Here is a 27,758-nt window from a genome sequence, read left to right on the forward strand (position 1 = left end):
TCTCAGTCTGAGAGCCTCCATTTGTCTCTGATGGATGCTAGAAAGTGGTCTGAAGGCCAGGAACTGTCTCAGCATGTGTGAAGGGGAAGGATGTGTTCCATTTCCACATGGTTGGACAACAGACACCTAATTCTTGAGGTTTGCACTCTGTATTCTGCTCTGGTGTTTGTCTAGCTTCACCCAAAGGTCAGCCATTGTTGTAATTGAACATGTATAATGTCAGCCATTGTCATGACCAGTATTATGTTGGAGTCTGTGTAGAATGAAGACAATGCAGAACACTTTAACCTTAGTTTGACCCCTGAGAATGCCAGACCGATGAGGGTGGATGGAGGCAGGTGGTACAGGTAAGGTGTCTTGCTCAATGGAAACTTGAGTTTCTGGGAACCTATAGAAGGAAAAACTCAAAGGTTCCCAGAAGCCAGCTCCACAGTGTGAACTGGTTTCCAAGGGAGTTATGGACTCTGGTGCATGCAGAAGCATATTTCATGGAGAGGAGGTGGCTGGGCCACATAGGTAGGAGTGGCCTCTCCTGACAGGAGGGGCCCTATTATCTGTAGTCCCTGGCCTGGGCTATGGAGTGGAGAGCTGGCACCCTGGCACATTGGCTGGTTTGGGAGGGAGGAGGGAGACCATTATATTGCCTGCTCTGTCTGGGCCAGACAGAATCAGGGAAGTCAGACAGTCTGGGAAGGCCAGACTAGAGTCAGGGCTAAGAAGAGAGCTTGGGGCCCTTCAAGCCCCCCTGGGGAATTCCCCACTCCACCCAAGTATGAAGCTCTCAAGATGTGACAAGGTTTTCAAACTTGGAAAGTCCCCAAACTGTTACTTTCTCTATGAGAGGCTGGACTTTCAGAGTTACCAGGGGCTCTGGCTTCCAGTCCCCAAGCAGCCCCTAACTAGAGAGGGGAACATCCCTGGGCAGGTGTGAACCCATGGTAGAAAAGGGAAAAGGATGACTGCCCCTCACCCCTGCTTCATCAGATTCACCTGGGGTGGGATGGAGGGAGGTGTGTCTGGAAGGGACACACAACAGAGAGGCTCAGGAAACGTTAGAGTCGAGGACCAGTAGGTAGGGACCTGAGTTGACACTTCTCAAAAGAAGACCATAGGGTAGCAGAGAAATTTAGGGAAAGGTGTCCAACACTCAAATCACTGGGGAAATACAAATCAGAAGGACAACAAAGCTGGGTGTGAGGGCGCACACCTTGTGACTCTAGCACTTGGAAGGCTGAGACAGCCAGATCGAGAGTTCAAGGCTGGCGTGGGCTATGTCATAAATTCTAGGCTAGCTTGAGATGCAGAGTGAGAACCCATTTTATACAACAAACAAAACAAACAACAACAACAAAAACCCACAGCAAGATAACACCTCAGTAATCATGGCTACTATCACAGGAAATAGAAATCCTGGTAAAGGTATAAGGCAGAACTACACACCCACACCCACACACATGCTGGCTCATACACCCCCACCACACACACACACCACTCACTGTAAACAGAACTATCTACCTTGACTATCTGAGAAGTTAACATACTCCCATGTTTACTGCAGGAGAACCCACCACAGTCAATACATGGAATTGACTGGGATGTCCACCAAGAGATGAATGACTTTTTAAAATGTTATTTGTTATTTGACTACAAAACTGTGAAACCTTCATGTCTGCAGCAGTGTAGACAGAGCTAGAAAGCACTGTGTTGAGTGAAAAAAGCCACACACAGAAAGACAAATACCACATGTTCTTATTCACTTGAGAAAGCTGAAAAAAAGTTGAACTCTAGAAGTCCTGGAGGCTGGGAAGGTGATGGGGAAAAGAGAAAGACTGGGTAATGGGTATCAAAACAGGGGAAATCCATCCCAATAGTCTTTTGGTAGTACTAAGGATTGAACCTAAGGCCTCATGAATGGGAGGCAAGCACTCTACCATTGTACTACAACCCTAACTCAGTTCTACTAGTCTGATCAGACGCAGATAGATAGTCTACAACATAGACTAACTCAAAGAGAATTTGAGTGACCTCACCACAAAAGGGGTAGTACTTGAGAAAGTGGAAATGCTAATTTTGATTTGACCACCACACACTGTATCTAATTATACTACCGTACCCCACAATGGATCCACACATGATTTAAATATATATGTATACACATCTACACACACACACACACACACACATTAGAAAGAGATTATCTAACCTACAGACATACTTCAGACTGAACTGACCCTTTTGATACATGAGACCACCATGGCTACCCTCTGTGTTAGTGGAAGACACCTCCTCATACAGACTGAAAGAATCAAATTCTTGGAAAGAGGACAAAACAGAGTTGACTTGGGAGAATAACACAGCAAAGTGCCAGGAGTTGAGAGTCATGCCTTCTGACTGAAGGAGCAGTGGATATAGCAGCCATTCAGCTCTGAGGCTGGGCAGATCTGAGTTCAAATCCCCACGCTGATAATCAGTCCTCTCATCTGTAAAGTGGGGGTGGTACTACTATCAGTAGCATCCACCTTGGGAGGTGGCTGTGAGCATCAAGTGTTGTGACAGGAGTAAGCAGGCCCAGCATTGCTCCTGGCCTGTGCTTCCTCCTCTTTATTTGCCTTTACCAACACCCTGACAAACAGGTATTTGTCACCCCCATTTTACAGTGGCAAAATTTGGGAGGATCAGGTAAACTGCACATAGGATATGGATATCGCAGAACTGGACTGGAAGTCTAATCTAATTGCAGATGGGTGCTTTTCCCACCGGACCGTGACCAGCTAAGGGGCCAGCTGCTTTATAGTCAGATAGCTGTGGGTACTCAATAACTCCCCAAACCACTGTAGATGTACAGTATGGACTTCCACAGAGGCCACAAAAACCCTGGGTAGCCTCCCCTCTCCAAAGCAGAACTCCACCTGCAGGTCCCAGGTGATGTCTGCTTTCTCTTGAGCGAGACTTTCTGAACACCAGACCCCATCCCTCAGCTCCACATCCTAGACTCCCAAGGACTTTTCATCTTACAACAGGGGATGCAGTGGGATGGGAAAACCCCCTCTTGCCTCCTGTGGCTCCTGGGTTGCCCTGAGCTGCTCCTCTGCTGAACTGTGGCCCATGGGCTCCTTTGTTCCCTTATTAACACTGCAGTGAAGAAGGAAGGCACTGTGGGCAGGGCCTTGGGATGGGGGTCAGCTTCAGCTTATTGGTCACAGTTCGTATAGCTCTCAGGTCCCATAGGTGTGTCTGGGGATGCAAGGCCTTAGTTCTCTCATTCTAGAGACTCCTATGTGCAGGGCGAGGCACAAGTTCCAGTTACAATGGCAAGACAAAAGAACTCAATACTTTTATTTCTTTGGTATTTTATTTTTAACAACCTCTTTCTCCTTGATTATATAGTGTTTCTATTTTAGAAATTTTTGAAAACTATAGAAAAGTAGAAATAAACAATATTACTAAGAAAAAATGATTACCACTGCTCTGATGTCTCCTCTACCTTTGTCTATAAATTATTTATTTATTTGTTTTGAGACACAGCTTTGCTATGCAACTCTGGCTGGCCTAGCACTCTCCTTATAGTCCAAGTTGGATTCTACATAAAAATCTTCATAATCCACTACAAAGTTAGTATTTTCTCAGATGAATATAATTGGTTGTTCACAGGTGGAGGGGACAAGCCTAGGGTAGACAGATGCCTGGGCTTCTTGTGAATGAAGGCCCACCCTGCCTGTCTCCAGTTGGCTTCCTCTGAACACTTTATCATCTTTCCTGAGACAGAATGGTCCCAGCAACATGTTCTGAGCATGGCATGCAACCCTGTAGAGCATCCTCTTCTGAAATCATCAGGGTTTGAACATGGGCCTTTGACAGCATTTGACCCATATCATGAGTACATGATAGGCCTCTGAAACAGGAAAGACTCCTGGACCCTGAGTCAGATGGGTACCTCCTAACAGGCTTAGCCACGTCCTTAGCTGTCACTTAATCCCTCTGTCCTAAGATTTCTGATCTTTCCCAGCTTGTCTTCTCCTCTGTAAAATAGGAAAAGCAAACAGCCTCCAGCTTCCAGGAGCACAGCATGGAAGTGCTCTTCTGGGCTTTAGAATCCTCTCTCCAACCATCATCACACACCTCCACCCCACACAGTGAGAGTGACCCATCATCTGTCTGAGTCCAGCAGATAAGGATAATGGGAGCTGGTGTCATATGTGCCAGAGTCTTGTCTTTGCCTAGATTTACCACTGAGAACTCTGGCTGGCACCACCAGAACCTGGGTCTCCAATTCTGACACACGGGCCCTGCCTGATCAGTACCCGCCAGGTTTCTTATTCTGTTTTCTAAACCTATAAACACCTTCTGCCTGCAGGGATCAAAACCCTGCAGGGAACTAACAGACAGTGTAGGTGCTGTGAATTCTAGAGTTCTCGCCACAGAGTGCATCAGGGACCCATGAGGTTAGGTATTTACTTCTGTCTGCCACTGTCAGAGCAGACGGTGTTCTGGCCCATGTCTGTCGTGGGCACTTCTGAGCAAGACCACAGAGACAAGACAGGAGGCAGGCGACTGCCGGTGGCTCAGTCCCAGGCTGGTTCCTTGACCAAAGGGAACTACCAGGACAACTGGAATTTCACACTGGAAAGAGCTGACAGACTCCTGCCACCCAAGGCCATTCCTTTCCCGTCATATCCTTTCCAGAACTGCCACCATCTCATTCCAGACCACCCATTAGGCTGTCTTCACTGTAGGGGCAGAGCTGGGGGTTGTGACCTTCTGGGGCCAGAACAGTCTAGAATCAGCCAAGAAACATGATGACTATATTCTAGGACTCTGAAAACCATGAGGCGGAATCTTAGCCTGGTGGAATCAGGTGGCCCCAAATAACCAAGCACAGAGACTGCCCTGCCTGCCACAGTTGGGTAGTGACGTGGCCTCTTGATCTAGTTGGAGCAGATACCAGGCCTTAGTTGGGTGTCATATGATATTTACAGCTTGGGAATCAACGAATGAATGGAGACCCAGGATGGGACCAAGGGAGCAAGAAGGGATATCAGATGGGAGACCAGGGAAGTCCCTAAGCTTACGTTACAGGCCCTGTTCCTGCCATAGCTGCCTGCTTATGACCCAAGGCTCAGCCTGGAAAGAGGTCAAAGTGAGGAAGTTCAGGCCAGTAGTCCAGAAACCACACCCCTTCAAAGATGGCCTCGTGACCTTTGAGGGTTTGCTTCCCAATATCCCTGGTATATTACCTGAAGGAAAAGCCACTCGACTTTAGGTCAGACAAGTTTGTTGCCAGAAACACCCAGTATCTCGGCGTGAAAATCAGGAAGGAATGTCAGTTGGGATCCCACAGCCCTTCCTTTGCTTTGGAAACTGTCCAGATCCTACAACCCTCCTCTGATGGCCCTAGAGGAGACAGGGGAGAGTAGACAGTGCTTCCTGTCCCCACCTAGCCTGTCTTTGAATGGGGGTACATTGACAACTATCTCCCTGGGCTGTTATAACAGTTCCCAGGAGGACCACCAGGTAGACAGGAGGCACATTGTGGGTTGCCCTCTGCTAGGACCAAAACTTCCATTAAAACCAGGGCCTAAAATTGTATCTACTTCTGAAGCTGAGGCAGGAGGATTGCCAGTTCAAGACCTCTCTGGGCTATGGAGTGAGCTCAAGGCCAGCCTGTGCAACTTAGCAAGACCTTGTCTCAAAAGGCACACTGGAAGAAGGGTTGGGGATGTAGTTCGATAGAAAAGAACTTGCCTACCATGGAAAGGATGGTCTTTAAATTCAATCCCTACCACTATAGACAAACTTCTATTGAGTTGAGTGTTTGGCAGAATGGAGGGGGAAACACACATACTGACGGGAATTAGAGTCTTAGTCTGTTTCCTCAGACCTGTTGGGGAAAGGATGAATTTGCACAGGAACCTGAAAAAATGTTCGGGGAAGGCAGGGGTGCCCAGGTACAGAGAAAGCTTGATTCTGAATTTTAATAAATACAGCATAACAACGGTTATGCAAACTGCTTTCACTGGGGCCTTTACAATGGGCAGATTGTAAAGGTACTTTGGTGGTGGACACAGGTTAAATGAGAAGAGGAACACAGAGCATTGTTTTTAACTGAGACAGAGAAGAAAGCATTCTAACCCAGCCGCTTCCAGCTAAGTGTCTGATTTCAGACAGGGCAGAACTGGGCATGGGGGTTCTGTGATCAGCACAGGAGCTGCTGCTGGACCCCTAGGAGACCATCTCTAAGCAGATGGGGTTCTTGCATCATTGGGCTGGGTGGGGATGCTTAGTGAGGGGTTCTTCACTAAGACCCTGTGCTGTCTGAACTTGGCTTTGTGGGGCAGTTAAGGCAGGGGACAGAGTGTGGAGCCCAAACTCGGGGACTCCTGGATCTGCTCTTGGAAATGTTTTCATGGTCCCTTGGGCCTCTTTGCATTCCTTGGTACTCTAGGTGTGATATGGCATATGTCATTTAGTGTTCCTTAGAACATATTGGAAATTCCAAGCCACAGACTCCCATCTCAGACCCTCAGAACGGAATACTCAACCTTACAAGAGGCTCAGGTTTTGGAAGCCAAATGGCTTTTCTAGCATGTTCAGCTGGGCCTTCCCTGGTCAGGCCAGCACACCAGACTCCCTCCTGCATTTCCCAAAAGTGAAGGGCGAGTTTGAACCCTGGCTTTGTCCCTTCCTAGCTAGGTTCACTGACTCCCAGAAGCTTCAGAGTTTAACTATATGATGAGAACAATGGCAACAAGTGTCCAGGGCCTTTGTAAGAAGGAATGGAATGTAGGGACTCTTAATCAACCTTGTTTTGCTCTCTGACTCCAACCCACACATTCTGTTGGCTGCTGGCATCCCTGTGAACTCAGTTTTAGTTAAAGTAACTGCAGATGGAGGCTGCTATATTCTGTGGCAGCAGATAAGACTAGCACTGGCACAGTGACCTGATGGCTCAGGCTTCAAACACCAGCTTTCTTATTCCTAGCTACATTCCTCCCTCAGAGACTCAGTCTTTTTGGTCTTGAATAAGAGAGTTTGGGAAGGCGAGGTCACATGACAGAAGTGAGTAACTCGAGTGAAGTACCTGGCACACGGTGAGCCCTGTGACACATCTCTCATCACCACCGCCATCATTACCCACCCTTGGTCACCCAGGAGAATAGAAAATGCTATGCAGATATAAGGCATGTTACTAATGCACATACTTCTTGTGCCCATATCAGACAGCCTTTGGCAACCAAGGTAGTCCTGACTATGACTGCCCTGGGAGCCTACCGTCTGAGTTATCCTAAATATGGCCTCCTCCACTTAGCCAGCACACTCTGGGTGGGGCACCTTGTCATGCTTATTTTGGATATGTTCTGGCAATATCAGACAATGTTCTCAGCTAGGCTTGGTGCTGCTTTAACCAATCCTTAAAGTCTCTAGGCGTTCAGCATCGTGCCCCAGGTGTTCTTTCCAATGGTCTGAGGTGTGGCTGAGGCTTTGGGACCTTTCCAGAGCTCCCCATGGTACTTTTCCATCTAGAGGATGATGCGGGTGTCTAGGAAGTCTGAAGGAAGCCCCTACTGTTTTCCATTCATCAGAGGAAAATTTTCTCTACTTCCCTCTCCAAAGGAAAGCCCACAAGGAATGTGAACATATTGAGACAGTAAACAGCTCTGCCCCTAGAAGCAATAAACTCTCAAATGAACCCAAAACCAACAAATTGCATCCTTGGCTAATAGGAATAATTTTTTTTGTTCCTCTGTGAAAAACAGATCAAAGCAGGTTAGCCTCAGGAATTCAGGGTGCAGCTTTCAGGGTCTGTCTCTGTCCCTGCATGTGCACGTCTGTACCTCTCATGCTCTTGTGAGCATCCTGTGGTCATGAAGCAAGAATTCACAGGTGCCCTGTCTTCTGTGCGAGCTAATAGCAAGCATACCCATGCTCGACCCTAACAGCATTCACGATGGAATGGTGTCTTCTGGGAAATCTCAACTAAAGAGATTCCCAATTATTCAGATGCCCAACCTCCTGAGCTGCTACCACCCTGAACTCCAATGCTTTATTTCAGCCCATGAGGAATTTCAGGCTCCAGTGAAGAGATGTCTTGCAGGACTCAGCAAAACAAACCAAGCTGGCCTCTGCGTTCCTGTTGGCTGGAGAGTTAGCACCTGCTCTGGAAGGCAGATGGCCTTCACTGCTTCCTCCCCAGAGTCAAATGGCCCTGCAAGTGGTTCATGAAAACAGCTAAAGCTCACGAGAGGCTATGTTTCAGGTCTGAGTCTGCTAAGCTGCCTCTATTATGGAGGGACCTAGTGGTTTTCCTGGCAGGATGGGAAAATGCCCCACCTCCTTTCCCAGGATTTACATGCTGGTGAGAGGTTCCTGATGGCAAATTCTGTGGGCAGTAAAAGGATGCAGCTGCTGTGCCAAAGGCATCTTCGGCCTTTGCTCACTCATCCCATCTGTAATGCCTGACCCACCCTGACTTCTGGGCAGACTTTTATTCAACATCCTTTGCCAAAGCCTTCACTCAAAGCGTGATCAGTCCTGTGCCCCCTTCTGGCAGCTCTTGAACACTTTGAATTATCAAATAACTCCACACTGACCCCCAGTACTTACACCTCTGACCCTCCTCAGACTGAGAGCCCTTCCCAAAGTCTCTCCTCCAGGGAGGCTCACCACCTAGCTAGTGTCAGCTCCCAGCTCAGGGAAAGAGGCTGCCGGCTTGTTGAGTGAGTGGTGGTCCCCAACTTGTAGACAAGTACAGTGGAAGGGGAGGGGATTTCTTAGAGAGGTCAGTACAGGCAAAGTCTGAGAATCCCCTAGCTGTCCAGGACTAAGAGCAGGAGACTCTGTTCCTGGTGGGAAAAGGGTAGGAACACCCCCAATGTGGCCTCAGATCCGTGGGAGTAACACTTGCTTCTTCCATATCTTTGATTAGGAGCTGGCTGACCAGGCCCCATGTATCCACTGAGTGATAGGATCTACCCTTTGCCTAATAAGATAGATGTGCAGATGAAACAGGCAGAGATGGGGGGGGGCAAACATGTGAGGGTGCAGACAAAGTCAGAAAGGTGGTCAGAGATGACAAGCTCGGCACACTTTCTGTATGGGCCTCTTGCGGGGCAGCTACTCACCAGTTCCTTTCTGAGCCAGGTTATAGCTTCATCGATACTCTGGAAGCCTTCCAGCTTGCCCGTGCTCGGTGGCCTGTCGCCCTGGCCGGCACTCCTGGCAGATGGGAGCTCTCTGGGCTCCCTTAGAGGTATCGAGGGCTCTCCACCTCCACAGGCTCCCTGCTCCAAGCTCGCTTCTTGCTGGGCAGCTGACCTTGGGAAAGGCCACGTCTGCTCCTCTAGCCTGGCCTGCCATTCCAGGTAGGAAGGTCTTCGGGTCTCTAGCCTCAGTTTCTCAGTGAGGGCCTTCAGGCTGAGAAGGTGGTCGTCTGGAGGTGCGGCCGCCCCTGCTGGCCTGTCTTTCTCACCCCCTTCCACTTGGATCCGGGGCACAGACATTCTCTAGTCTGCCCTGGTAGCCAGACATGGGAGGTGGCAGAGGCCACTGGGGAGGCTTGCTGGGTGGCAAGGCCAAGTCCTGCTCTGCAAGGACCTCATGCAGCAGTGGCCATGGCTCCTGGAGGCATTGTTGGGATGGGAGTGAGTCTCAAGGCTTGGCAGCACCTGGAGCCGAGCAAGGCTGTGAAGTATGCCTCTCTGAGCAGGTGTGGCTCAGGGTCTATGATTTGTCCCGTAATCCTGTGGGGCCATGCTTCACAGAAGACAGGATCAGACAAGCATCAGCAGCAATCTTTGAGGCGGCCTCCTCCTTCGAGATCTGTCTATGTTGCCAGAGGTGTGCAGGGCGAAGGTGACGGAAATGCCCTCTTTGGGGGGAAATGAGCCTGCAGGAAGGAAAAGAATCATCAACCCTGGTCTCACCCATCCCCCAAGATGGGAAACTGAGGTTCAGGGACAGGGTTTCTACTTGCCAGTTCTTGGCAAGAAGTGAGGCAGTTTCACAGACTTCATGCAGAGCAACTAATCGAACTGGATAAAGCTTTGCTGTTTGTAAAACCACTCTTCCTCTTGAGCCCATGGAAGCCCTTGCAGCAAGTTTAGAGTCTTGATTTTAACACCCAATACACAAAGGAAGAACCGGAGTCTCCAAGAGGCCCAGTGACTCACCAAGATAGATTCCTCAGCAAGAAATAGGGGATAAAGCCAGCTGGTCTGAATCTCAGGACATAGGTCTGTCCTCTGGGCAGGGCCTCACAGGCAGCTGACTGGCCAAGTGGGATTCTGAATAGATTCAAGACAGGTATCTACTGCCCCTTAACCACCCTCACCCATCCTGTACAGCCGCACCTTCCATCCACACAGCTTCCGGCTCCAACAACAACACCTGACCTCACCTCTTCAGGGGAAGCAAATAAAACTGCAGCCTGGGCAGGAAAGAAGCTGGCGGCTGGAGCTAGGCTGTGAAACTGAAGAAGACTCATAACTCAACTCACTCTTTTGCAAAGATGTTTCTCACATTGACTTGGAGAGCCCACAGGGCAGTACCACCTTACGAGGGATCTGGCTGAGTTCTGAGATGACCACCTTGGCTCGGGTGATGGGTGTAAGACAAGGCTCTTAGCCCATCACAGCATAGCTTAGGTAGAGAAGTAGCTGAGTGAGAAACAGACCTGAGTCTCCCAGCCTTAGCATCTCCTGTCTGAGGAGACCTGGGCAAGGGATCATCAGAGTAGGAGGCCCAAGCCTTGAACTTGGATTTGAAACATAGCTTTGCTGAGTTCTATACATGAATGAACTGAGGTGGGACCACATCTAAGATAAGGCTCAGATGAAAAGCTATAGGCTCAGCTGTCCTTGTATGGAAAGGGGGGAAAGAGAGAGATGTTTATTGACTTTGTGTGTCTTTGAAAACCCCTGACTTCATGGTGACACAAATCAGTCATGCTGCTTTTGCATACGCAGAATCCCCACACCCCCTAATCTCTGATGATGATCTGCTTCTATTTCTACACATTTTCTTCCTGAGACTGCTCCATCATTACACCGTATAGGTGTAATTAATGTAGTACACTTGAGATGTGGCTGCATTTATCAGTATTTCATTCTGCTTCATTTCTTAGGGAATGGAGTGAATACAATTTGTCTCTCCATCTCTTGAAATGTATGAAACTGTTTCTGCAATTTAGTGATCATGAATAAAACCGTATAAGAAGTAAAAGAAAAATACATATATTCCTGCTCAAATGAAAATTAATTCAGGTGATACCTTATTGCAGTGACAGGTAGACAGAGATGAGGATTTAAGATGGGGGAAGTAGGTGCAGGAGCCAACTGGCAGGCTGGCCATTGAGGGGAGAATGGTCATCCAGACAGGCACGAAGACGGTGAGAACAGAGCTTTCTGCTCAGGACCACTCCTGCAAGCCTAGGCTGCAGGGAGAGTTGACCAGTGCACCCGGGGCTGCCCTCCTCAGACTCCAAGCTTACCCTCGCTAGAGCTTCACTAGGGAATGAACATTCTACCCCACAGGTATCAGAGAAACCCAGCCTCAGTTCTTGCCTTCTCTGGGCAGGTAACAGTACCTTGCGGGTCCTTGATTCCCCACCCCCACCCCAGGGATTCTGAGCTCCCTATGTGGACCCTGGGGCTCCCTCAGCAGCTGCTCAGCTTCCCAGGAGCTCCAAAAGCACATAGCTAGGAAACCTTTAGCAATACTGACCCTAGCTAGCTCCAGGCTGTGAGGTTAGCTGAGCCTCAGCCTGGCTTTCTGTAAAAAGGGTTGGTTGATACTACACATCTCTTCATGTATGCTCCCTGGCTGTTAGCACTCTGAGAAGACACAGCAACTCTTGATATTCTGCCTCTCCAGATTCTCATATGAGATCAGCTTCTTCAGATCTCTCCACGAATGAAAACTTGGGAGTGGCTTCCTGGAGCCCCTCCCAGGCGCCTGCTGTCTGCTTTTTGTGCTGAGGTGCCAGCCTTCATTCTGAGTACCCCTGGGGGCATCTGAACCCTAGAAAACTTCCTTCCCCAGACAAGGTAGCTCTGGCCACACCCAGCAGAGCTTTTTGGAGAAAGTCCAGCTTGGACAGGCTGATGAGCAGCCCTCTATTCACCAAGTCCTGGAGGGACAACACAGGCGGGAAAGCCTGCCTACTCCTGTGTGCTTCTCTGCAGTGGCGGGAGGGTGGGGGCATGCCTCAAGGCCTCCTCTTGAGTCTCACTGTGTGGCTTTGTTTTAATTACTGTTTCTGGATAGACTCAGAGAAGGCCTGAAGAAGAGCTCAGTGAGATGACTTAGCTTACGGGAACTTTTGATTCACTGCCTCCATGGTACCTGTGAAGTACTGGGTACCACTCTGGCTCCCTCCAGCCTCAGTCTCATCCAAGAAGCAAGCAGGAGAGCAGGAAATACCAGGTGGGGAGCACAAAGCCAGGGAAGGTGAGGTGCTTCCATGAGCTGGCTACATATATATATATAGGCCACTGCCAGCCGGGATCTGGAAACACAGTCAGTTTCTTTCTACCCTGCTCAGAGCTGGAAGGCAATTGTCAGGTCTGTGTTCTGGGCCTGTAGGTTCAAGACCCCCCCTGAGCCTGCCCTGAGCCTCTCCATTCTGAGATGTTGGTACAGCCAGAACTTGTACAATCTGCAGACTAGACCAAATGCAAAATGCAAACAAACTGGACTCTTGGTTTTACAGAGAGAAAGGTTCCTAAGCATTTCAGGGTGATGGCTGCAGAATATTAACAAAGTGATGGTCTCTGTTACATGTAGAGGTGACTGAGGGAATCTGAAGCTTAAACAGGGTAATAGCTGTTAGCACTGTGCCTAACATACAAGAGGCCTAGTGAAAACTACATTTAAAAGGTCGCATTTAAAAGGATGAAACATACTGATGCATCCACACTCACAATCCCCCCCACTGCGCTGAGCTGTCATCTGTGGGTCCTTGACCTTTCGGGTGACCTGAATCATCTCTGCTCTTTCCAAACTTTCCTCGGAAACCAAATGACCCTGGTATCTGAAGAGGCCCAGAGGGTTTCTTCCTTCTTCTATAACCGGGTGTAGGAGTTGGCCTGGAATGTTACCCACACAGGCCTGGGGAGGCGCCAGGAGAGAGAAGTTCACCATCAACTGCCCACTTAGCTAACTCCATCCTGAGCTGGCAGCAGAGTGCTGAATGGGTGTTTGTGACAGGTGCCATCCCTGGGACAGCTTTTGAGTGGGCAGAATGGTAGCAGGGCCCTCTTGTCTTTCTTGATATACTAGGATATTCTGGAGCCTGGGCTCAGGAAGAGTCCTCTGACATGCTGGGCAACAAGGCTTTTCACCTAACCTAGATTCTCCTGAAGCAGTAAGCACAGAGCAAAGCAGGAAGTCTCAGACCCAGGGCCAGGGCATCTGGAGAAAGAAGACAATCCTAGAATCCCACCAGGCTCAGTTATACTCCACATGGCAGACACCATATTAATAGCTAGGACAAGCCTTGCAGGTGTACCAGCCTTCCTGAAGAAATGGTGTGTGGGCCTGGGGACCCACTCTGCATACATGGCTGCTGTTCAAACATGCTCCCTGGATTCCAGGATAGCACAGGATGCATGGCCAGCTGTGAGCTAATTCCTAGGCTGCTGGAGGAGGCGGGTGGGTACAATTCCACCCATCAGCCAACACCTTGTCTCATTAGGAACTAACTTGTTCATCTGGAAAGCCTTCAAGCCCACTTCCCCAGTGGGCTCCCGGGCAGAGGAAAGCTAGGGGTCTATTGACTGATGCTCTCCTGCACTCTTTCCACTGGAACCCATCATTTCCTCTTCAAGAGACAATCTAATACCCACCCACCTACTCACCCACCCCCGCCTTTCCTGCCCCCTTAAATCCCATGGCTTTGTTCAGCTGGTTTTTCCTCCCTCCCTTCTCTACCTCAGTCCTCAGGGAGTTGAGGCCTTTCTCCTTCCGGAAGATTTGTTTAATCTTTGCTGGCTGAGTGGTGTACTCTGGTGATGACAGTATGCAGGAAAACAATGATGTCACCACAAGATTAGCTAACACTTACTAAGAGTAACCAGAGCAGGAGTCATCCTGACAACTAAGCCTGTCCTAACACAGGAATGCACGTAGAAGCCTATGATGCACAAATTGCTGTCCCCATTGTACAGATGGGGAGACTGAAGGCCCAGTTAGGTGTGTCCCTTGCCTAAGGTCACACAGCTAGTCAGTGGTGAAGTTGGGACTGGAGCCTCCATGTCTGTATCTAGGCTATCTCTTAATGGCTGGACTTCTTGCCCCTCTTTAGCAGTCTCTTCTTTTTAATAGGCTTATTTGTATATTATGTGTATGGGTGCTTTGTCTGTCTCTATGTCTGGGTACCACACTTGTGAAGTGCCTGAGGAAGACAGAAGAGGTTGTTGTATCTCCAGGAAGTGGAGTAAAACCATACAAATGCTTGGGGTTGAACTTGGATCCTCTGGAAGAGCAGCCAGTGTTCTTAACCACTGAGCCACCTCTCCAGCCCCTCCCAGGGTCTCATGACAGTCTCCTCTATGACACTGATGTCCACAATGTGAACCAGTACTTTGGTCCTGGATGCAGAACTTAGCACAATGCTGCTCTCTGTAATCAACCTAGAATGAACAGGCACTGTAAACACACACACACACACACACACACACACACACACACGAGACAGACATTGGGGTTCAAGCTTCAAGCTGAAGATCAGAGAAGCAAAGCAGCCAAGCCAGTAGATCTTACCTCTACCAAGCTGAAATGTCAATCCCATCTCCACAAATCCTCAGAGGCAAAGGCTCTCAGTTCCTGTGTCCTCCTGCCTTTCTTTGCCCAACCATATTACTCCTATCTCCACCTCCCAGGTACTGAGATCACCTTTGTATAAGCTGTTTCTTTTAGGACTGGATAGATTTTGTGTAGTCAGTGTTGCCTTGAACTAACAGAGATCCATCTACCTCTTAATCCTGAGCCCTGGGATTAAAGGTGTGTACCACCACTGCCTAGCTTCTATAGCTAACTAGTAGTATGGCTGGCTTTGCATTCTGAGCCCTCAGGAAAGCTTTAATAAATCATAAAAAATATATCACCACAGCACAGAGAGCAGATCCCTGTCTCTGTGGCCTGTGCTTGCTCACATGTGTGCCAGCTGAAGGGGCTCAAAGGAGCCGAGGTGCAGCTCCTGGGCTTCCTGTGGACATCTCCTGTCCTCAGGAGATGCCACACCTACCCCTTCCCTGCCCTGACTGGCAAGCGCCAGAACGGGAATATGTCTGTACACTTGTGTTCCTGAATGCCGCTGTGCAGCCTCCCCCACCCTTCCCCAGGCAAATCAGGAGTAGACTCAGCTTGTGCCATGCCCTGAGAATTTGAACTGACGCAGAGGGGACCTCCTTGGAGCTCAGCATTGTATGGGGTCATATCCACCCATGGTACTTCTCCCTTCCGTCCTCCAGAGAGACTGGTCCACTTTGCCTTGAGGAACCTGATCTCTCAGTTCCTAGGGCACTGATAATCCCTGTGGCTTCAGGTGCAGTCGCATGGCTTTAACTGAGCTAATCAGAGCACTCCCAGCAGCCTGGTGTTACTAGGAGCCTCTTGCTATCACAGGGAAAGCATTCTCTAGGTTATAACCCCAAGCACACACAACAGTGTGAGGCCCCCAATAGGCCTTGTTAAAAGCCCGACTGCTGTGGGACACTGTTCTCAGAGCATGACAAGACTGTTCCCTCTTGAACTCTCAGCAGCTGCTCTTACCCACAGAAGACCCATACAAGATGGGCTCACTAATATTCCATCATGGGAGGAAGGAGCTCATGAAGTACCTACCACCTTTCCTAAGGCATATAAACAGTTAACAGTTGCTAGGGGAAGGCAAGCATTCTTTTTCAGTGGTGTAGAAGGAGCCCACATTCCTACACGTAACTTGAATTGTTACCTAATCCCATTGATTCACTAAGCTAGACTTGGGGACATCATCTCTTTGGTCTGTCACTGGTCCTCACCTGAGGTGAACAGACATTTTGTTCAGTTACCCCGAACCTACAACCTAGGCTTTGACGATACAGCCCTTTAGATTCTCCTCTGGGACCTACTTCCAGCTAGATTACTGACAATTATAACTGGCGAACAAGCACATATTAGGGCAAGGAAGGAAAAAGCATGGTGAATGCTGGTATTTGGCTTTTATTTGTTTCTATGCCACAACTAATCCCCTCCTTTGCTGTCTGCACAGAGCACCCATGTTTTGTGGAACCAGAAGCAAGCCAGACACCCTTTGTGTTTGTGACCACAGGATCAGCCCCAAGTTCCCTTCTTCTGCCAAGGTCCTATTAGATATGAGCATGTGACTTGAGCCTGACCAATCAGAGGCTCGGGCCTGGACTCCAATCTGAAGAGGCCCAGGGGAAGAGCCAATGAGAATTCACAGGTGGCCACCTAGGTTCTAGTTCCAAGACGGCTGTGAAATGCAGAGGTCTCTTAGCCAATGTCTCTACTAAATAAGCAGGGGGCTGGTTTTGACTTCTGGGTCTTTCCTGCATCTGCCTGCTTCCTTCCTTGGCCTTTACCTCCTCTCATTTCCTATGGCTGCCCAATACCCCTACAACCATGTTGATTTCCTGTTGTCTACACTCTGGAGCCCTGGCTAGAGTGAGGGCTACACAGCTCATTTGCATGGGAAACTAATATAATTGAAAGCCAAGCAATGTTATGAAATGTTGTGGCACCCACATTTCTATGTGTCCCTTAGAGAGAGACACGGTTGAGAACTAACAGGATGAGTTGTCACCTTCTTCTTACTAAATTTTTACTGAGTGTGTCTGCATTCATAGCTGTTTCCAAATTTACAGCCAACTGAAAGCAACATTTGGTGAGGACAGGGTGACAGTTTGCCATATGTGGCTGTTTACACTCCTACTCCTGCTAACAGAAATGTCACCTGGGGTCATTGTGAGGAAGAGGACATGCGATGGGCCTTCCCTAATGGATAGCAGCAGGATGCCCAAACTGGGGCAAACATTTGTATGTCTGGTCAGCCTGGACAGTTGTTTGGAGATGTGCCTCTCTATGCAACCTCAGCAAGGTGACAATCCCCATAGCAAGACTTGCCCAGAAGTGGCCCTAGTGCTACTCCTATAATCTAGTCAACACGGATCTGAGCTTCCTGCAGTCTCCCACTAGTAGGGTATTCTCAATATTAACACCTGGTGTCACCTGGAGACTTTTCCTGCTGCCTGAAAGAGGTTTAATGTCACTAGTGCTTTGAGTTGATTTTACAGGTTGGAAACAACAACAAAAAATACCTGTGTCACAAAACACCAGCCCAGGAGCACTGGCAAGAGGCTGTGATTGTCACCCAGGAAAAGAAGCGCATTACTGAGAACATAGGAACAGATAGGTGCCCCAGGCTCAACACCAGCAAAGCATCAAAGATGATAGTTCCCAGAGGGCTTTAACACATTTGCGCCTCAATTGATCTGACTCTATAAGATCCCCAAGGCTGAAGAGGCTGGTTCTTGGGAACAGGGTCCTACTGGGGAGAGCTGGGAGTTCTCTATCTTCTGCTAACTTCCCACTAATGACTACGTACCCCAACACTCCTCACTCAATGCCTGCCACACCCCAACACTCCTCACCTCAGGCCTAAGACCAGGTGTACAGATGCTATCTCCCTCTCGGTGGCCCCTTCCTTGCCCTTGGCTGTCCCTCTGGAACTCTACTAGTTGTGGCCCTTTCTCTTCTACAGTGCACCTTGGCTCCTGCCCTAGCAACCATGCTTCTAGGTACTATTCATCAACACTGCCATAGCAGCTTCTATCAAGCCAGTCACTCTGAAGAAATTTCACAAGCTCGAGGACCTGTGACTGTGTAGTGTGATCATCCCACTACACGAGGAACTGAAGCACAGAGATGAGAAAGAAGTAGCGGAGCAAGGGTTGGTCCTGGGTAGATGTGAAGAGGGCAATGCCAGTCGGGCAACAAGGCTGAGCCTGGAGTCAAGGGCTAGACATTCTCCCTTGTTACATAGCTCAACAGGCTAGGGCTCTGTCCCAGCTCTGTGCTGTCCAGTGGTGCTGTCCCCACCTGGAGGGCCACCTTGACTGTGACTACAGGCCACCTGTATGCAAGGAAGGTTGGTCAGGTCTTCTCGACTACAAAGTTGGGAAGAGTGAGTTGCGGACTGAGTGACCGGCTTAAGGTATAGGTTACCTTGGTGACAGCCCACAGCCTCCCTCCACATTCCTTGGGGCTGCTGTGCTGTTTTCTAGAACATACTATCTGGATAGGGCTGGCTACTTCCTTTCTGAGTCCCACCCATGTCGAAAACTTTCCATTAGCAGGCATTACTTAGTCATTTTAGAGAAGCTTCTGGAATGAAGAGCTGGCCACACCATGATCAAGCTCCTTTGGGAGCTGACTTTTTTGTTCTTGTTTTTTGTTTTTAGCAAGGCAGGTATAAGGAATGTGTTCAGCGAGTCTGGCTTTCACACCCCAACATTGTCTGACTGCCCAATACTCTACTACAGGAGCCAGGCCAGGCTTGGCCAGTGGGCAGAGGCTCACACTGCATACAAGGAAGTCACTGTTCCTCTGCTGAGAGTGCCTGCATGTCACTCAGAAAGTTGTGACCTGACTAAGGACAGTGTCTTTGGCCTCCTAATCAACATGCTGGGGCAGGCAGCTCCCATCACACCCTCTGCTTCTGCTAATAGGCTGCACTCTGAGGGGGTCTGCAAGACTGCAGAGTGAAGGACAAAGTGAGAAGAGTAGTTGACAGCCTGCAGGACCACCCTGTCTGGGCTCCTCTGAGGATGAAGCTGTCGTAGGCCCATGGGGTGGATGAAATGATGAGGTAAAGGGCCTTCAGTGGGCACTATAGTTTTCTCAGGCGTAGGAAGAGTCATAGGTGTGGGCTTCCTGGGACAGGCAGGCTTATCTGTCCAGGGTTAATCATAAACTTGATGCTTATCTTACATGGGGGTGGGGTGCTCCTACCCAACTCACCCAAGCTGGAGGTGTGGCCTGTGATATGACCATCCATGCTTGGCAGATGTGTCTCAGCCCTGCCAAGCTGGGGATGAGAGGAGGGGGGCACAGTCCCCCCACCCCCGCCCCTGAAGCTGATCATACAAGCTGGGCACTGCCCAGAGCCCTTTTCCTCCTCCTTGGAGTTGCCATGGTGACTGAAGCAGGAGGGACACCCGCTGATCTGGCCCTCTGCCAGTCATCTTTCCCCTTCCCAGGCCCATTTCTATTCCAGCTCCTAGTCAGTGTTGTTAGGAGCACCTGAAGTGGGGTGTCCCTGGCCACAGGGGCAGGGAAGGAGCTAATTGTGCTGGTGTGTGTGTGTGTGTGTGTGTGTGTGTGTGTGTGTGTGTGTAGGAAGTGGTTGTTTTACTGGCTGTGGAATGGCTGTCTTGTGTGTGTATCTGAAAATCTTAATGTTGATAACTGTGTGTGTGTGATAGGGTGGGATGGTTGTCTTGTTCTCTTCTTCTTCTCTCTCTCTCTGTATGTTTGTGTGTGTGTTTGTTGTTGTTGCTGTGTTGTCTTACTGTCCCTCTGAGTATTCATATGCATGTGTGTGAATGACATTCTCTCTCTCTCTGGGGTGGGGCATGATGGTTGACGGTTGTCTTACTGGATGTGAGTGAAAAGCTGTTCACCCAGGGCAATTCTGAAGCAGCCTAGGTGCTACCTGGATAGTTCCTTCCTGCAACAAAGCACCATAATAATCCATTCCTTCCTTCCAAAGAGGCCAGTGTCTATCTCTGGTCCAGGGTCCTCCTCTGCAAACAGGCATGGCTGTGGGGACACTGGAGCTTAGGGACGGTTCTGCCACACCCATCATGCCACCCCCGACAAGCCACATGGCTCTTGGAACTTGTATGGTACAGGAACTGACTTCTGCCTATGTGTAGGAGACTGACCAAGAGGCAGTCCCTATGGCCTGAGTCCTCCCAGTGTGGGAGGACAAGAAGATGGCACAGGGTTCGATAAAAGTCTTGGGGGCAGGGGCTCCAGTAGCAGCATGGGCGCATTCTCCCATTGGGATCTCACCATTTCCGAGGGAGATGGAAATAAGAACTATCTGGGGCAGGCTCAACTTGGGGATGGAGAGAAAGTCCACGTGGCCCACCAGCTGCCTCTGAGCTCTCAGCGAACACACTGTACCACTGGCCTCTGCTTCCTTCTGGGGCAGCTTCTCAGGTGATAGCAGCCAAGGGGCTGGCGACCACATTTTGGAGCCACATGGGACAGAACCCACTTACCTGTGTTCTCTCACGGACCTTCACCCAGAAAGGCTTGGTTTGCAGTGTCCTGTGTTAATGGCTGCCCCTCCACTCAGAATTCAGTGTTTCTGTCTGCACACCTGAAATAAGATCATCCATAAGCGTTTTCAAACCACACTGTTGCTTATAAACTTTTGCTGTGGCCCAGGCTAGACAAACCTTCCCAAGTGTTAGACCCCATGGAAACCCCAAACCAGAGATGTCATGAGAATGGCCCAGAGTCACATGGTAGCTCCATTAGTGGGGCTGACTAGACCTGCTGGAACTTGAATCTTTGGACTCTAAACAGAGTCCTGCTTCCATTGTCTAAGAAATGGGAAGCCTTTTTTTTTTTTTTTTTTTTTTTTTTTTTTTGGTCACAATGAGAACTATGAGGGTGGAATCTATAAAAATACTTATGAAGATCTTTGCAAATTCAAAGTGCTAGGTCAGTGCTGAATCACTGATAGGCTTGGGCTCCATAGGCCTCCTGCAAGATGCTTATGAGTTTGCTTTCATTTTGCCCGGTGGAAAAAGTTGCTGAGAAAACTGCCAAGAAAGATGTGTGCTTCCCTATGGGTCTGGGAGAGGCCATGGCTCCCAGGATCCATACAGTGGACTAACATCATTCCTGGAGGAGGGCAGAAAGCACAGGGCTGCTCCTAGGAGGAGGAGGGGCTCTGCGAGGACCCCCAGACTCCTCCTTATGACCCCTCCATAGCCCTGGGCTAGGGCTTCTTTGGCAAGAGTGGAGGAAGATTCCTGAGTGGAACAGAGCCTTGAGAGATGAAGAGACGGAAGGGGGTCCTCCTTGGAAGGAGGACCATTGATAAAGCAGTCTGTCACTGTCCCAGCCATCTGCCCCATCTGACTACAGAACTCTCTCCAAAGACCACAGTGGCCCCCGAGGAATCAAACAGAGTGTCCTCTGGAGCAATTTGTGGCTATAAGAGAAGGCAGTTGGGGTATGTATCCTAACTACAAGAGCAGCACACGCTTCTCAGGAAACTTGGGTATCATTTCACAGTTAAGGACATAGTGGCCCACTAGAAAACATCCCAAGTGGCATTTGTCCTGGGCCCCCAAACAAGGCAGTTAGGCCTATTCAAATCCATGATAACAGGCTCCAACTTCAACTAAGCAAAATCAACAAAGTCTGGTTCAAGTGGGAATCTGTTCTATTTGTTTTCTATTTCATTCTGCAAGCTCCCAAGGCCCAACCATTTTGCAGGGACTTCTTAAGAGGATTCCTGGTGCACAGTTGTGTCTACTCAAGTACCACACCTCTACACCCTATGTGGCTATGCTGACTGCTCAGGGGTTGGAGGGTCTTACGGTTTTGTTGTTGTTGTTTTATTTGTTTTGTTTGCTTGTCTTTTGAGTTTGGATGGAACACTGTGAAAGGTGTAGTGGGGTTATAGCTGGTCTACGTCGGGCTGGAGATGTCCAGGGTGGCCTGTAGCTGTTGCAGGAGTATGCTGTGCCCACACTCAGGTATGGAGAAAAATCTTTGCTCTAAGTGACTGAAGGCAGAAGAGAAAATGGGTTGTGTGACCCTGCCCCTTATTGTGTCATCAGAAGCTGCATCTGATGGGCCACTTCAGGAGGGAATCTGGTGCCTCAGAAAGATGCAAGACAGTGAGGGATGGGGGCAGGCAGAGATGGTGGAGCCTGGCCACCAACTGCCTCTGTTATGGTGGATGATTAACCTAACGTCTTAGACTTTAGGGTCATAAAACAGGATCATAGGAGAACCAACCTGATGGTGGGGGGGGGTGTCAAATGAGATAAAGTGTGTGTGTGTGTGTGTGTGTGTGTGTGTGTGTGTGTGTGTGTGTGTGTGTGGTGTGTGTGTGTGACTAGTGACACCTCAGACTGGACTGCCACCCCCTGCCCTTGACTGGACCTGGCTGGTGTTCTCCTTGGCCTACCCCCTGGGAATGCAACTTCCCAAACATTAACACTCAACAAAGTGTCTGTATGTTCTAAGGTGGGCAGACCACCAACTTAATGTCACCCTTTACTCTGTGCAAATTACATCTACTGCTCAGCAGCCTTGACCCGATTCTTTGCTCCTTGAGCAAAGGCCACCTTTACAAGAATCTTCCATATGATGCCTTTCTTGGTCCTAAAAGGCTTTGGAGAGAGGGGGTGAGAGAGACGGGGAGAGAGAGAGAGGTGTTCTAGGTGGTTTCACCAGGCTAGCTGCCCCCAATTGCATTCAAATGGAGACTCCCTCCTCCCGTGGTTCACTGAGTGAGCTGCAAATCCCCACCCCTTCCAGAGGCAGCAGTGCAGGTGTGCTGTTGTTCTCTCTGATAGCATGAGCACACAGCAACAGGCAAAGCAAACACATTCTTTTTCTGATCTTTTTTGAAGTCAGAAGTATTCCAGAGGGGTGGGTTGATGGATGAAGTTGAGGGACAGATGGACTTAAAAGGTAAAAGCATCTAGCGGGTACTCCAAAGAGGGGTGGTCTGGGTGCCAAGAGGCAGATGGCTGGGATGTCAGGAAACCTCCAGGACAGGCTCCCAGGAGCTGCTGGAGCCCTTCGGAAGTAAACACATCAAAAGATGCCCACATGTGGACAGAACTTGCTGACAGGCTTGCTTTTATTCAAACTGGATAGCAGGCTTGCAGCAGCTACCTTCTGCCGTGTTTCAGCAGCAGCTACCAACCTATCGAGAAGACAGTTGAGACAACAGCACAGCCATTTCTGAGCCTGGAGCATCTGCCTCTCTGACTACTTGGTTTGGTCAGGATCATGGCTAGACGTCTTCTATCCCCAGGGTTTAGCACCTGTGCCTCCTCAAATGCTAGGCATTTGACCTCACTTCTGACTTGGTGGTAGATAAGGGAAAGCCAGGCTCCCAGGCTATCTCCTGGTCATACGTCCTCACCAAAACATTCTCAAGGTTTCTACACCCACCTTCCCACCCCAGGTTCTTTCAGCTACTGTTGATCTGTCCCCAGGTGTCCCCAGGCACTGATCAGAGGCTCTGCTGGCTTCTTGGAATGAGGAAATACAGGCCAGCCTTTAAGAATTGGGACAGTGGCCACTACATAGACCAAGGCCTGGACTCGCTCAAGTCTTAACCTTCAACCTGCAAAACGAGATTTGACCCAGGTTTGCCCTACAGGTCCCATGTAACACACCCTGGAGGGGACTTCTGGGGATCACCATCAACCTGCTCCCACATTTGGATCAGGGTATCCTAAAAAGAATTTGCAGCCCCAGTGAGAGAGGAGGGCTCAGTCTACCACTCTGAAGTGAGAAATAAAAGCCTGTCCCATCCAGTGGCACCCTGTAAACACCTCCATGAAGGTCATTACCATATGCCAGGGCCTCTGGGAGAGACTGAGGTGTGAAGAGGGCTGCCTTAGAAAACAGCCCCCATCCATGCCCATGGAACTCAGGGCTACTATCCACAGAGTCGCCCTCCCCCAGGTGAGGGCCATGGTAGCATGGTAGAGGAGAGAGGGTGTGGCACTCAGGAGGACAGGGCGGGGACAGGGTAGGAAGGGTGGGGTAACCTCTGACTCCTGGTGCCCTCCTCCCTCTCCTTTCCTTGGCTCTATACTCAAGAAAGAAGTGGTATCTGTTACTAGGGAGAGAATTGGTCCTTAGGGGGCAGGACCCCTGGTTCAGGTCTCCAGATTCCAGCCTTTATGAAAAGCTCACTAGCTAATTTGCTAGGCTCATCTGCCACTTCCTGCTCAACTCTAGCCCACTAGCCTATCCTTGGATTGTTTCCTGTGAGCTCAGCCAGTGTCATCTTTCTAGGTCTCCTTCATAATGGCTCTGTCTTCCTTCCTCCTCACTGACCCAAGGTGCACTTGAGTATGGGAATCTCGTTGCTTCTTTTTTCTTTTTATGAGATATGGTCTTATGTAGCCCAAGTTGGCCTTAAACTTGCTAGGTAACCAAGGATGATCTTGAACTTCTGATCTTCTTGCCTCCAACTCTCAGGTGCTAAGATTACAGGCATGGGCTACCAAGCCCAGTTTATGCAGTGCTGGTTAACAAAGTCAGGTCTTTATTCATGCTGGGGACTTTCTCAGGTCATGAGACAAGCCCCTCGAGACGGTGATTTCATGTGGGCGTGAATAGTCTCTTCTTGTCTCGGGGCCATGGTGGATTCCCTGGCCTCCTGAAGCAATCTTTCTCTACCAGCATTTCTGGAGTGCAGGGAGTTAGGCACCTGGATGTCTCTGTGCTTCCCAAAGCTACTCAAACTGCTCCAAGTATCTTTGCTTCTCAGACTCCGAGACTCACACTATCTCCTAAAGGGTAATTGTAAGGTTAAGTGACCAAGAACGTGGTGGGCTCTCAGCAATGAGATCAGCAGAGGCACTGTCACTTTGTATTGCTTGAAGTAGAGCATGTTGCTTCACCAAGCTCTTGCAAACCACTCTGGCAGGATCCCCTATCCCAAGGATGAGGACAGGCTAACAGGTACTTTGGTTACCTTGGCTTTGCCAGGACTTTGACCGGTGAATCCCAAGCCTGGTAGCAGAAGAGAGAGAAGAGAAGAGAGGAAAAAGAAGAGAAGACCAGGGAAGGAGAGGAGAGGGAGGAAGAAGAGAGAACTCTGGGGTGTGGAAGGGAAGCTACTTTGGAGCCAAATCTCCTGAGCACTCTGTACAAGGACCTGCTGTCACCCAGGGTCTCCAGGAATGATAGAAGATAGAGGGACTGATGATCATATTCACTGCTATGAGTGCAAGACAGAAGCTAGGGACACCAATCCATTTCCCAGATGTTCCCAGGAGGGCTTATCCACAACAGGACTGAAACATACAGAAACAGCATCTGAGAGAAAGCTGCCCACCCCATCGCAGCCCCTTGTTCTTTGTGGCCATTCAGGTGCCCAGCTTTGTGGCCGATGTGCCCATTCTCTGACCAACATTTGGATGTGCAGTCTCCTTGGGTCTCCCTGGGGTACCACAGAGCTAAGTACTCTGGCTCACTTCAGAGTTGGGGATTGAACCCTTGAGGCCAGAACTCTCCTTTCCTTTAGAAGTGTAGGGGTGTGTGGGGGGGTGGTTAACCAGGCTACATGAGCAGACCTGGACCAGAGTCCCAAGGGGTTCCTCCCTCTCAGATTATAGACTCTCAAATCCCCATCGGGAATCATAGCCCTGGAAGGGTCAGCAGAGAGCTGGGACCCTAGGCATGGAGTCCACATTTGGTTCCTCCACGCCTTCCAAAGAGGCCTGAGACCCCAGGAGCAAATGGGAAGGGACCACGCTGTCTTATGGCGGTGTCTCCACTCCAGGGCGGTGGGATCCAGAGCCTCCCACTGCCCGCCCTGAAGACCTGGTCGCCCGAGCGCCTGGCCAACCCGCGCCGCCGCGAACCCACCTCTTGCGCCCTAGCCGTGTCACCGGAGCTGTCGCGGTCCGCGCAGCCAGCCCGCGCCTACCCTTGGCGCTCTCAGCTCCCGCCTCCCGAGCACTGCGAATTCACCGCACAGTTCTTTTTTGAAGGGACGTTCTTTTGCATTGCGTCAGGGCGGTTGCCTGGCGACCACAGAGCTATTCCGCCGCCAGCCTCTCGGCGCCGCCGCCCGCCTCCCATTCAAGCCCCGCAGGTTGGCCTCCCAGCATCGCTGGTCCGAGCGTGCCCGGGTCCTAAAGACCCCCTATTCTTCCTCCACATGAAGGTCCCAGCCCAGCTAGGCGTTCTCGTCGAGCCTCAGAAGAAATCAAACCCAAACATTCGTTTTGTTTTGTTTTTTCCATCAAAACCAAAGCCAAGAGAGTTGTGTCCCGTCTCGCTTAACCCCCCCCCCCATTTTCCCCCCCCCAAGCATGGCAACGTGGCTTTGCCACTGTCAGCAGTTCGCTGAGGGAGTGGGCAGGGAAAGCAGGCTGCACTCCACCCACGAAAGGCTTGGGTTCTTGATCCCAGCAGCAGCCACCAAGCCAGACCAACTGCCACTGGTTCGCACACGTCACACCATCCACACCATCGCACACAGGACTCTTGCTGGGTGGGCATTTGCCGGCAGCTCTGGCTTAGCTCTCAAATGGAGAAACTGAGAGTCCAGGATGTTAAGAGGAAAGAGCTATGTGGGTAGTGCTGGTGGGTCTGACCTGAACCTGTTGCCCATTAACTACCTCATTCTATCTCTTGACTCATGTTGGTGTGATTTTAAGGGGTTGAACTTTTTCCCTTTCCTGCTGGCTATAGAAGGACTTGAGGTATGACCTTCGGTACCCGACATACCCCTCCCCACTCACCACTGTGTCTGCACTCTGGGAGGACTGGATTATGAGGGAAGACTGGATTATGAGTGTGGACAGAGTATGAAGATTATCAAGTAGCTAGTTAGCTAGGTGCCATATCTGCCACGGAGTGCACCTTGTGTGTCAGCTAATGTGGTGGCAGAGAGGTGTTAGAGGACTTGCTTGAGCTCAGTGGGAGCTGAGAGCTTCATGGAGAAGTAGCTCATCAGTGGTCTGCTGCATATTCCAGAGAGAGAGAGAGAGAGAGAGAGAGAGAGAGAGAGAGAGAGAGAGACAGAGACAGAGACAGAGACAGAGACACAGAGAGAGAGAGAGCACCCGTGCATATAGAAGGGATGTTGCATGTAGAGATGAGGAAGATAAAAAGCCACCTCCCTGGGAGATAAACCCGGGGCTAGAGGCCAAGGGCCTTGATTGACCAGGTCACTAGTCATCACAAACACTTGTGCCCTCTTCTCACCTGTCAGAAGCCAGAAACCTCTGTGACTTGAACATGACCCTGGGGTGGAAGTAGGCTCCTCCTGCAACAAACAAGCAGGATCTGGAAGGGTAGAAGATAGGAGCTTTAACACAACAAAGGCTACCTTTGAGGATCACCCTTTCACATTAGTCATTTGTATCTATAGTGAGGCAACCAATAGAAACTCCACCCATCACTTTTGAGATTTTTTAAAAACGAAAACACAAAATCTCCTGCCTTTCATCCTTTTCCTGGATGGCTGTCCACCCATCCAATAAAGACATATTAATATCTTGTAAATACCAGACCCTGCTTTTTGCTTGTGAGGACCACCTTAGATAAAAGGACCTTGACCTTGATAGGCTACTGAGGTGGGTGGTGACACCCCTCTCCTCTCCAGAGGGCAATTAAGATGCCAAGTCCTGGGCCAGAGTCTATCAGGTTCTGCCAGCTGCTCCTGGAAGAGACTTTTCCCACCAAATGATACCATAGATTTCTAGAGGAGCTAGGAGGTAGTTGTTATTGGTGCATTCCTCCTTATCTCTCAGAGTGATCCATTCAGCAGCAAGGCAGGCTCCTATCCTGTAGGGAGCCAATTAGGTCCACTTATAGGCCAGTAATCCTAGGCATGGTGCACACAACTTGTTACTAGGGAGATAATTGACTGAACATTCACTTTGTTGCTGGGGTCAGAAAAGGGGCAGATGCCTTCCCAGCCCAGGTAAGGAGGTGGGTGGGTGTGGGTTAAGGGAGGTTTCAGG

General features: G+C 49.8%; 1 protein-coding gene across 2 annotated transcripts in view; it reads right to left on the bottom strand.

Annotated features, from left to right (window-relative positions):
- Positions 1-25,800, bottom strand: part of Fam167a (family with sequence similarity 167 member A) — a 31,651-nt gene extending 5,851 nt beyond the window's left edge. Inside the window, exons 1-3 of one of the 2 annotated variants that reach the window (XM_051195542.1) lie at positions 25,651-25,800; positions 20,286-20,386; positions 9,120-9,883 (exon numbers count right to left, since the gene is read on the bottom strand). In XM_051195542.1, coding sequence (XP_051051499.1) covers positions 9,120-9,497 — 378 coding nt within the window. In that variant the 5' untranslated portion in view covers positions 9,498-9,883; positions 20,286-20,386; positions 25,651-25,800. Of the gene's footprint in view, positions 1-9,119; positions 9,884-10,166; positions 10,189-20,285; positions 20,387-25,650 lie in introns of those variants that run through there. The other variant, XM_051195544.1, reaches the window with a different exon arrangement.
- Positions 25,801-27,758: the final 1,958 nt, after the last annotated feature.

Source organism: Phodopus roborovskii, unplaced genomic scaffold (assembly GCF_943737965.1).
Source record: "Phodopus roborovskii unplaced genomic scaffold, PHOROB, whole genome shotgun sequence".
NCBI classification, from domain to species: Eukaryota; Metazoa; Chordata; class Mammalia; order Rodentia; family Cricetidae; genus Phodopus; species Phodopus roborovskii.